Below are 12,588 nucleotides of genomic sequence, written 5' to 3'. Positions count from 1 at the left end.
AGTTTCAGATAAGTGGCAGTCTTAAAACAATGCCTTTCTTTGGACTGTCTGCTTTAAAACACAAAATTCCAAGCCTGGATGTTTTAGTCCTGCCTATCATTATTGGTGCCCCAGATCATTCCATGAAGCTCATGAAGTCACTGGTACCCCCATAACCTTCCCGTTGGAATAGTATTGCCTAGATTTATAATACTAAATAAATAACTCTTGCCATATCAGATATTATAGGAAGACTTAAGATGCCCATATTAAATTGCATACTTGATAAGCAAAAAGCTATTATAGCCCCACAAGCACATAGCCCCATCAGATTTGAGTTGGTATATGAAATAATATATAGTTGAAGAATGAAAATGATACCTCTAAATATTCATTAATGGGATATATAGTCTCACCTTCCTTTATTTTATTCGTAGATACAGCTTGGAATGAACAAGAAAAGCCTGAACTCTTTACAGATGACTTTTGTAATGTGTGCGGACTAGTGCTGCAGTTTGAATCACAAAGGATATCACATTATGAGGTAGGTTAAAAAGAATGGGAACAGAGTCTAAAGCAGGTTTTTAAATGTAGCAGGTAAACTTCCTATGTTATCTTTTTGGATTCTGTGAAGCAGGTGATATTATTTCCCTTTGATGGATAAGGAGACTGGCTCAGAGAGGGACAGTAACTTACTAGCTTAAGTATGGGGAATTAGATTTTAAACTCAGTCTTATTTACTACAAAGATTGTCTTATTTTCTTCACATCATTTTATATCTCTTTGTATTCATCAAGCCACTACTATATCCTTCATGTCTTTGTAGTAAATGTAAGAAAAACTGTTAATGTGAATTAAGAGCCATTATAGAACTCCAGTCTTCCTTTACAGTAAATGAAGGCTATAAAAACAAAATGAACCAGTCTTGCACTTGACTTAGCCACGTGTTTTTGGTACAGAAACATAGAATTGTAAAGGTAGAAGTTTAATGTTCTTACTCTTTGGGGTTATTTTATTTATTTTTTTATTGTTCAATTACAGTTGTCTTCATTTCCCCCCCCCAATACTAAGCCAAATCCCCCTCTTTTGGGTTACTGATTAAAGAGCTGAGACCCAGAGAGATAGTGATTCTCCATAGCTAGCATTGTCATGACTAAACTTAAAAATTATTTCGTGTGATTTCATATCCAGTGTTTTTTTTTCATTTGCTGTTGCATCCCATCTCTACATCATATGATAAGCTATTGGATTTTTTTCATATCTAGTATCTGGGTAAAGTACTAGCTACATATTCTTAAAAGAAATAGAATGCCAGCTATAGTTTTTAAAACACTCATTTTGCTAATTGCAAATCTTATTAGCAACTATATTTAATTATCTTCATTGGGATTCAATTAGTATAATTACAGATAGGTAAACTCTGTTGGCTGTAGATTGAAAGGATTTAGGATCAAGACTTAACTACACCATTGTTGTGGAACCCTGAGCAAGTCACTTTACCTCTCTGAGTATGTTTCTTGAACCTGTAAAATGGGGGCAGTAAAATCTTTCTTACTATACTTGTGAAAATTAAATGAAATCAAATATGTGAGTTTGTCTAGCTCATCCTCAGATTCCATAGCTCTAAGATTTAGAGTTAGTAAAGAGTGACATGCAATCCAGAGGTTCTATAATAATTGTAGTTGGAATCATTTGAATTTAAATTTTAAAAATAACTTTTTATGGGCTTATGCAATACTATTCAGCTGACAAAATGCACAAAATATAAGAAAGTAAAAATCAATCATAATTGTATCATTTGTCTTGTTTAACTTCTCTTTTGCTTATATGATTCCAGTATGCTTTCTGAAAACACACACACACATTTTTGTAAAAGAAAATTGTATATGTTGTTTTGTACATGTTTTTCATTTAAGAGCATATTTTGGACACTTTGTCCTAGCATTACATCTTCTTCTTCTTTTATAACATTTTACTGGCTGTAAAGCACTCTATTGTGTAATGTAGCATATTTTTAATTTAAATTTCAATGCCACCTCTAGTTTAGTGTTTAAGCTTGTTAAGTTATCAAATCAAAACTGCATGACTACTTCCGCCAAGATGGAGGCATAGGTGGAAACGCTGTGCCTTCTCTCATAACCAAGTTTAGAGACAACTAAATATTAGCAACAGGAAACACAGCCAGAACACAGAAAATTGAACTTTTTGGAAGTCTGATAACAACAAATTCTTCAGCCTGACCGGTAAGAGGGGCGAAACCAGCACCTGTCAGAGCGGGGTTGCACAGAAAAACTCGGTCAGACGGACTCGGGCGCGCGGAACCCAGGCGCAGGGTTGGACCTAGTAAGCGACTCATTGAGTGACCGCAGGGAAACAGCGAGGGAGCAGAGTTGCGGGTTGACTGTGGTTGCGCTTTCCTGAGCAGATAGACAAGCAAGGGAGTGGGCGGTGAGACTATGGGACTGAGCAGGCCCCACGGCGCAGCAGCACAGGGCACCGCCATTTCCCCACTCTGACCCCGCCTCCACATACAGCGTCATAACCCAGCGACCTGAGTGGCCTGGCCCTGGTGAACCACCTAAGACTCTACTCCTCACCCAGAGGCGAAAAACAGCAGAAGAGGTCACCATTTCCCCATTCTGACCACGCCCCCACATATAGCGTCACAACCCAGCAACCTGAGAGTCCAAGGCTCTGCTCCTCATACTTAACGGGTGTGAACAGACCAAAAATGGCTCAAGAAGATCTCAAAGCCCCAGAGCCTATAAATCTAAGAGATGAAGAAATAGCAAAACTCTCAGACGCACAGTTTAAATCACTGGTGATCAGGATCCTCACAGAACTGGTTGATTATAGCCACAAATTAGACAAACATATGAAGGCAAAACTACATGAAATGAATGGAATTGCACAGGAAACCAATAGTGATGAAAAGGAAACTGGGACTCAAATCAATGGAGTGGACCAGAAGAAAGCAAATAATGGCCAAACAGAAAAGAGTCAAGAAGCAAGAATTCAAAGAAATGAGGAGAGTCTTATGAACCTCCAGGACATCTTTAAAGGCTCCAACATCCGAATTATAGGGGTACCAGAAGGGGGAAAGGAACAGCCACCAGTGGAAAACTTATTTGAACAAATAATAAAGGAGAATTTTCCTAATCTGGCAAAGACAATAGACTTCCAGGAAATCCAGGAAGCTCAGAGAGTCCCAAAGAAGTTGGACCCAAGAAGAAACACACCAAGGCACATCATCATTACATTAGCCAAGATTAAAATGAAGGAGAGAATCCTAGAAGCAGCAAGAGATAAGGGGACAATCACCTACAAAGGAGTTCCCATCAGACTGTCAGCAGATTTCTCAAAAGAGACCTTGCAGGCAAGAAGGGGCTGGAAAGAGGTATTCCAAGTCATGAAATCCAAAGACCTACAACCAAGATTGCTCTATCCAGCAAAACTTTCATTTAGAATGGAAGGACAGATGAAGTGCTTCTCAGATAAGATCAAATTCAAGGAGTTCATCATCACCAAGCCCTTATTATATGAAATGTTAAAGGGACTTATCTAAGAAAATGAAGTTAAAAAAACATGAACAGTGAAAGGACAGCAAACTCACAGTTATTAACAAGCACACTTAAAACAAAAGCAAACTAAAAGGACAGCTAGATCAGGAACAGAAACATAGAAATGAAGAGGGTTAGCAGTAGGGTAGTGGGAGGAGGAGAATGGGGAGAAGGTACAGAAAATAAGTAGCATGGATAGTAGATAGAAGATTGATGGGGGGCAATAATAGTATGGGAAATATAGAATCTAAAGAACTTGAGACACATGGTCATAAACTAAAGGGGGGGTAATGGTGGGGATGGGGGGTAGGGTGGAGGGGAATGAAGGGGGGAATAGAACAACAGTAATGGCATAATCAATAATAAATAAATAAATAAAAATAAAAATTTTTAAAAAGTCTGAAAAGCAAAGACCCAGAGCCAAGATTGTTCTATCCAGCAAAGCTATCATTCAGAATCGAAGGACAGATAAGGAGCTTCCCAGACATGAAAAAACTAAAGGAGTTCATCATCACCAAACCAGTATTATATGAAATGTTAAAGGGACTCATTTAATAAAAAGAAGATGATCAAAACTATGAACAACAAAATGGCAATAAATACATATCTATTAACACTTGAATCTAAAAAGCAAACCAGAAGAACAAACAGAATCATGGGTATGTAAAGCATTTCGATGGCTGCCTTATGGGAAGTGGGTTTGGGGGAATAGGTGAGGAGTTGAGGGGATTAAGAAGTACAAATAGGTAGTTACAGAATAGCCATGGGGATGGCTATAGGAAATGGAGAAGGCAAAGAACTTATATGCATGACCCATGGACATGAACAGTGGTGTGGGGATTGCCTGAGGGAGTGGGGGTGTGCAGGGTGGACTGTGGCAAAGGGGGGAAAGCAGAACAACTGTAATAGCTTAATAAATAGCATATAATTTTTAAAAAGAAAAAAAACTGCATGACTTTCCATGAATTCTGAAAAGGTGATTTTTTTCTCTTTTAGTATACAGCTTGGTTAATACTGTTAGACTATCTCAGTATAGTATATATTATATATGTAAAAAAACAGCTCTGCCGGAGTTTTGAATTTTAATGAGGTTTTATTTATACATGTTTAAGAAACCTCTCTCTGTACTTTTATCATATAGATATCTCATATTTTCTTCTAATATGCTTTAAATTTTAATTTTTATGTTAAAGTATTTAATCTATCTGGTATTGATTTTCACATATGGAGAATGGTAACAACATTTTACAAATACAAACAGCCCAGTGTCCCAGCACTATTCATTCGACAATGTATTCTTGCCTCACTGATTTGTAGTGATACCTCTATCATATACTAATTTATATATATATTATATATATATTATATGTATTATATATATATAATATATATGAGTGTGTGTTTTGAGTCTACTCTGTTTTTGTATTTCTCCGTTTGCCTGTGTCTACAATAACTTCAGGTTATTATTGTAGATTTAAAATAAGTCATGATACCCAGTAGGGAAATTTTATATGATAAAAATATCATTACAGTTAAAATACAAACCATATATTTAGTCATATTTATAACTCATATAACTAACAAAGGATTAGTGACTAGAATATATGTGTATAAAGGACTTATACATCAATTAGAATAAGAAACAACTCAATAGAAAAATAGGAAAGTAGTATAAACAGGATACAGATGAGATATCTAACTTCACTAGTAATCATACATAATATGAAAGTTAAAGTGATAATGAGCTATCTTATCAAAACCGTAATTCTGGCAAAAATTAATATCTAATAGCACTTAACACTTCAGGGGTATATAGGAAGATAGAAACACTCATATACACTGCATTTGGAGTTGCTAACTGCTTCAACGTATTTGGAGAGAAATTTTATAATACTTATTCAAACTTGAAAAATCCTTGTACATTATAAACTAAGAATTTCTCCTCTAGGTATCTACTTTGAAAGAACTCTTTGACATGTATACTAGGAGATAAGTTTACATATGTTCAGTACAGAAATGCTTGCAATAGCAAAATAAATAAAAACCTGCTTTCAGTGGCATATGGAATGGAATATTATGCAGCATGTAACACGAATGAACTACAGCTATATGGATCAATATGGGTAAATATTTGAAATGTAATATTGAGTTTATAAACAGCAAGTTGAAAAAAGGTATGAACAGAATTATTCCATATTCATAAAGATTTTTAAATGACAATAGTATATAAAATTGTTTATGGGTAAATGCATATGTAGTAAAAGAATAAAAGCATGAAAGGAACTGATTCAGACCAACTTTAAGATAATGGCTACCTATCGTGAAAGAGCAAGGAGAAAAGGATTATGGGCATGAGGAGATAGGACTGTATATGTAAAATTTTACCTCTTTTAAAGAAAGGAGATCTGAAAGAAACAGCAAAATGTTAAAACTGGATAGTGGGTATGGGCTTCAGCTATATTATTTCTTGTGCTTTTCTATATGATGAATATGTTTGATAATTTAAAATTCTGTAATCCCTGGCTGGTGTAGCTCAGTGGATTGAGCACGGGCCTGCAAACCAAAATATCATGGTTCAATTCCTAGTCAGGGCACATACCTGGGTTGCAGGCCAGTTCCCAGCAGGGGACACACAAGAGACAACCCTACATTGATATTTCTCTCCCTCACTCCTTCCCTTCCCCTCTAAAGATAAATAAATAAAATATTTTAAAAAGAAATTGTTAAAATAAACAGCAGTTGAATAAAAAATAAAAATAAAATAAAAAATAAAATTCTGTAGAGAGAGAGAGAGTGATTGACTCATACTAGGTGCTCAGGAATGTTAGTTTCCCTTCTACCTACAAAAACATTTTTATGATTCTTATGTATTTTGTTATATGTTTATTCAGAGACTTTTCCAACGTGCTTAACCTTGAACGATTAATTTACTTACAAAAAGAGAATTTAAGAGATAGGTAGTACAGGGGTGATACTACAACTCATTGGCATTATTAGGGATCCAGGCATTTTCTATATTTCTGCTCCTATAAATTAGTTTCTGCCCTGGCTGGTGTAGCTCAGTGGATTGAGTGCAGGCCTGCAAACCAAACAACCATGGTTCGATTCCCAGTCAGGGCACATGCCTGGGTTGCAGGCCAGTTCCCAGCAGGGGATGCATGAGAGGCAACCATACATTGATATTTCTCTACCTCTCTCCTTCCCTTCCCCTCTAAAGATAAATAAATAAAATCTTCAACAAAATTAGTTTCTGTCCTTAAGATCCCCCATAGACCCAGATGACTGTTGGAACTCTTGTCTTTTATATCTCAGTTCCAGAAGTAGGAGGAAAGAGTAGAAAAAGGGCTCATACCCCACCCTGTTAAGGAAATTTCCAAGAAGTTATACCCAAAACTTACAACTTACTGGCCAGAATCTAGTTACATGGTTCTATGTTGCTGAAAGGGAGGCTGGAGCGTGCAGTTTTGCAACTGGTTATATTGACTAAGATATATAACTGTGGAAGAGGAAGAAAATTTGATATTCGACAACAACTAGGAGTCCCTGTCAAAAATTAGATCCTAAATGTTACTGGCCTCTAAATTATAGCATTATTTTCACTTTCACTGAGATTTAGAGATTTGAAAGCATGTATAGCTCTTTCATAAACTTGGTATGCACCAAATATATTACAACTCAGTAATGCCCTCAAATTCAAAGAGGTATAAATTTGAGGTTCCTATGTTATTGAATAAACAGTCATATCATATCTTTTTTCAGAGTGAAAAACATGCTCAAAATGTTAGGTTTTATTTTCAAATGTATGGAGAACAAAATGAAATGCCTAGTAAAAAAATGAAGATGGATGTTAGAAATTTTCAGGTGAGTGTCCTATGTTGATGTTATAATTCTAAATTGTGAGTTACTGTATCTTTCTAATAAGATTGTCCTTATTTCAGGTGCATAGGAGTGAAGTAGTGGACAGAAACAAATTTTGTGATCTTTGCAATATGATTTTTAGTTCTCCAATTGTTGCTCAGTCTCACTATGTGGGGAAAGTCCATGCTAAAAAATTGAAGCAGTTAATGGAGGAACATGATCAGGTATCTCCATCAGGATTTCGGCCAGATATGGGTAAGATTATGTACTTCTTTAGCTTCAATATAGAGTTTCTCTATCATTTTCCCCAACTCTATCATCCATTTTTTTCTCAGAGAGATTTAAACTCAGAGAAAGTCTATTGATTTATATTGATTCCTCTTTTTCTGCCCAGTTAATCTTTCTGTATTCTTTTCATTTATTATGGAGATTATAATTGTTAGCTGAATTTTAAGAAATGTTTTGACTTCTTCTTTTCAACTTATTAAATCCAAATAAAAACAAGTGATTCTCTATGTTGCTATAAAGAATAAACAATAACCAGCCTGAGCTCTTTGGTTTCTAATCAAACGATAGCTCCTTACTTCTTCCCCTTAGCATTTATTTCATTCTTGATTTGCTTTAGTACTTTCCAGAGCATTATCTTGTATGTGGATTCAGACCCCAGAATATAGTTATGATGCTGCATTTCCTGGCTTTAAATGTAGGCAAAAAATAAGTAAGTTATGGAATCTTCTTTTACTCTTGCTGCTCATTTCTCTCTCCTATGAATATAAAGAAAAAGTATGTCTCTGACTGGTGTAGCTCAGTGGATTGAGCACAGGCCTGTGAACCAAAGGGTCACTGGTTTGATTCCACCAGGGCCCATGCCTGGGTTGTGGGCCAGGTCACCCATGGGGGGGCTCATGAGAGGCAAGCACACTTTGATGTTTCTTTCCCTCTCTTTCTCCCTCCCTTCCCCTCTAAAAATAAATAAATAAAATCTTTTAAAACTCATTATAAAAAAAAGAAAAAGTATGGCAGCATTATCAGTCAGTAGTTATTGAAAACTTATTTTTACACTAGATCCTAAAGATACAGTGAACTATAAAGCATTGCCTCTTTCCTACTTCCAGTGATGTTGGACCACAAGTACATGAGATATTTGACCCAAATATCTCACTTCTGGCCTGAGGTGGCACAGTATAACATGGAAAACCTAATGTGTACTTTGAAAAATTTGTATGCTAGCACAAAAATAAGATAATTCATCTCTGGAATAAATAATTTACCACATTTTTTACTAGCTTCAGCAATTAAGGAATATAGCATGCCTGGCATGGAAATTTCACCGACATTAATTTCCAACTGATAGCATAGGCCTCATCCAGCATTAAAATATATTGTCTTAATAAATGAAACCAGTTTTATTGTAAAATTTATTCAAGTCTCTCTAATTTTTATATTTTTGTTTTTCTGCCTATCAGAATCAGTGTGCCCTACAAAAGAACGTATCTTGTAAAAGCCTTATCTTCAGCCACCCAAATACATCGGTTTGGGCTCAGAGAGGAGACTTAATGAAGGAGCTCTGAAATAACTATAATTGTGAAATCATATAATTTCATAGGCTTAAACAAGTGCATACATTTTATTTTGATACAGACAATACATCTGTACTACACAGATGACTTACTCTACTTGAGTAGAGCAACTTAGTATTTGGTACCATCTGTTTTACTCTTAGTAATTTAAAGAGCCATCTAAGATAGCTCTCATGCTTTGATTGATTTTTCCAATTAATATAATTAGTGAATTCCTGATGCCAAACATTCCTTCCTGTATCTTTGTTGGAGAAACTTGGCGACAGATTTGTGTTCAAATTTCCTTTTTCACAGAAGGCAGTTCTTTTCAACCTGAGTTCCTTTATCTTACAGCTGTGTGAAAAAAGTCCAAAGATAGTAGGTTTTAAAAGAATTCTAAATTTCCCTAATACTTTATAATAAGCATAGCTCTAATAGCTGAACACATGTTGATCACTTCTCATTATGACTATTTCAGCAGGTGTGCCTATTACTACTTCTGCAGAGTCAACTTTTCTGAAGCCCCTTGCAGTCAAGCCTCCTCCAGGTGGGATTAAAGACAAGACTATGCCTTCCTCTTCCAACACTGCTTTGGATTTGAATAATCCAAACAAGTATTGCAAGCTCTGCCCTGCTTCCTTTAATAGTCCATTAATGGCCCAACAACATTATGTTGGAAAAAAACACAAAAGAAATGAAGCTAAAAAGAAGTTTGTAGACAAGATAAGAGAGAAACCTCTTCTAGCAAAATCAGATGCAAATGGTAAACAGTAAAATATCACAAAACTCTTTCATAGGAAGTTTATATTTTAAAACATACTGGCTTATATAACTACAATTTTACTCTTATTGAGTAGGATATTGTTACTACTCATGGTATCATAGAATTTTAGGTAAGTAAAGACTTTGAGTAAGGACTTATTAGTTCTGTGTACAGTTTTTTAGAGCATGAGAACCAAAAAATTTTAGATCACCCTTATTAATTACAGAATCAAATATAGGTATTTCCATGGCTCCTTGTTATATCATATATGCATAATGAAATGTTTTAAATTAGTATTGGGTGCTTATACCATTCATTCACTAAGTATGGGTTAAGTGTTTCTTGGGTGATAGTGTAGTCATTCTTGGGAATACAAATGAGAATGGATATACCATTTCCCCAGAGCAAATGTATAAACTACTTGGATTATTAATACTTCATTGCAAGTGGCTACAGACATGGATTTCTGTGTATATATTTTTTGGTAACCAGAGGAATAAAACATCATGGTTCAACAATTTTTCTTAGAGGAAATATATGATTTAGATTGGTAAGAGTGTGAAGGAGAGGATGAACAAAGTTGCTAAGATAGAGTGACAAGAATCTAGGCACAATAAAGATTCTAATCCTAATCCAAGTAATCTACTTGCTCTTCTAACCATATATTTTTTTCATTTTCCCCCACAGGTACCTTCTCACTACTAGTGTATTTTATTCCCTTTTCATATCCTTTCTTTCAGCTACTTCTGTCCCTTCACTCACTGTTATTTTTTAATTCTTTCCTTACTAGACTTTTTTCTGCTTCATGTGAAAATGTTCATTACTTCCTTCTTCTTGAAGCTCTATTCTTTGTCATATGTAACTCCTTATGCTCTGGTTCTTCTCCTGTGATTCTATGTCTTATCTTTTCTCTTTGAGGGCTCATTTTAAAATTACCGCATATTTCAGACCATAAGATGCACCTATGTTTTAAAGGAGAAAAATAGGGGAAAAATTTTGAAGCAAAAAATGTGGTAAAATATTTAATAATATAAATAACATAATGTTTCACCAATGTAAATGTAAACAGAACTCAACAGCAGCATTAACAACCATTATTCCTCCCAAATGGGGGGGCTTATAGTCTGAAAAATATGGTAATTACCTAAATATAGATAGTCCCATGGTTCCATTCTTGATCTTACTATACAAATGTGATCTAATATACTCCCTGATTTCACTTCTCATGTGTATGCTTATGACATTTCTGTCTAGCTTCAGACTCATATATCTATCCAAATGGCAGCTGTTACTTCCCCTGGATACCTCATAGCTATTTGAAATCCACATAGTAAATCAAAGTAGAAGCCTGCAGTTAACCATGAATTCTCCAAAATCACCTTCTTCACTTTCTGTATCTAATGAAGCACCAAGCTATGACTGTTTTATCTCCAAAATATTACTTTTACCTTATCTCCAGCCTACTCTTCTCACACTAGTTCAGGCCCTCAACATCTTTCCTAGAGCCTTACTACTCAAAGTATGATTTGTGGCTGACATCATTGGCATCATTTGATAGCTTATTAGAAAAAAGTATTTCAGGCCTCACTGCAGACCTACTGAATCAAAATATGCATTTTTAAGCAAGACTTTCTAGGTGATTTGTACTCAATAAATTTTAAGAAGCATTGTTCTACAGTATTGCCACAACCTTCTAACTACTCTCTCTGCCATCAGTTTTGTCTCTACAAATCTGCCCTCAATTTAACCACTAGAATTTTTCACCTAAAGTGCACATCTTTCCATGTCATTACCCTCCGTTCTTAAAAATTCTTAATTGTTTTTATATTTTCTAAAGACAAAATTTAAGCTTGATAGCTCTTTACCACCTTGTTCCTGCCTACCTTCTCCAAGCTTATCCTCTGCTACTTCCTGCCATGATTTACATAGGTTAGAACCTACAAACTTTTTATGGTTCCCAGAAATCATTATGCTATTTCTTATCTCTCTGTCCTTGTTCATGTTGCCATGTTGCCTGGAACACCTCCATGTCCCTCTTGGCAAACTTCTACTCATTTTTTAACATGCTACTTCCTTGGAAGCCTTTTCACTTGCATCAGACATGTCTTCTGTGCTTCCTTAACCTGCATTTCTAATTATCTCTCCATGTATCTTTGTCTCCCATTAGAATGTAAGGACTTTGAGGGGGACTTCACTTAACTCCTCTATTTCCAGTGCTAGAGATAGAAACTGGCAAGAGTATACCTATCTCAAGAGAAACTAGTCTAATATATGAACCAGTGAAGTATTAATTTTTATATATTAAGTGCCAATTATATGATTGTACTTCTTAAGTTTCCTGCTTCATGTGATTCAACATATCCCCAAAAGTTATGCAGAGATAGGAATTTTTATCCAGGATTTAAAAATAAATAAATAAATAAATAAATAAATAAATAAATAAATAAATAAAATAATGTTGGTTTAAGCAAGAATACAAATATAAGTCACAGGGATTCTGAAAGTAGTAGATGTTTGAAGAAATGACGAACTTCCACTTGGTAGAGGGTTTTTTCTTTGTATTGTTTGGCTGAGGGTATCTGAAATAAGTTGCTTCTAGTTTAGTAGCATTAGGTAAAGTTGAAACTGAGCCAGCTATGAGAAGTGTTTGACAAATACCATATGATCTCACCTTTAACAGGAGCCTAAATAACAAAACAAACAAACAAGCAAAATATAACTAAAGACACAGAAATAGAGAACAAGCTGACATTCTCCAGAAGGGAGAGGGGAGGGAATTTCAGGGTAAAAGGGGAAGGGTTTTCAGGAACAAGTATAAAGGACACATGGACAACAACTAAGGGGGGTGGAAATGGGAGGGAGGGCTGGG

General features: G+C 35.3%; 1 protein-coding gene across 1 annotated transcript in view; it reads left to right on the top strand.

Moving 5' to 3' along the window:
* Positions 1–12,588, top strand: part of ZMAT1 (zinc finger matrin-type 1) — a 78,219-nt gene that overhangs the window by 52,825 nt on the left and 12,806 nt on the right. Inside the window, exons 2-5 of the mRNA XM_053657461.1 lie at positions 417–523; positions 7,299–7,400; positions 7,478–7,652; positions 9,435–9,719. Of these exons, the coding sequence (XP_053513436.1) occupies positions 417–523; positions 7,299–7,400; positions 7,478–7,652; positions 9,435–9,719 (669 nt within the window). The remainder of the gene's footprint in view (positions 1–416; positions 524–7,298; positions 7,401–7,477; positions 7,653–9,434; positions 9,720–12,588) is intronic.

The sequence above is a fragment of the Artibeus jamaicensis genome, unplaced genomic scaffold (genome assembly GCF_021234435.1).
Source record: "Artibeus jamaicensis isolate MK-2021 breed Jamaican fruit bat unplaced genomic scaffold, CSHL_Jam_final scaffold_461, whole genome shotgun sequence".
NCBI lineage: Eukaryota > Metazoa > Chordata > Mammalia > Chiroptera > Phyllostomidae > Artibeus > Artibeus jamaicensis.
The sequence above is the reverse complement of the archived record's forward strand: the minus strand, read 5'-3'. Positions and strand labels throughout refer to the sequence as shown.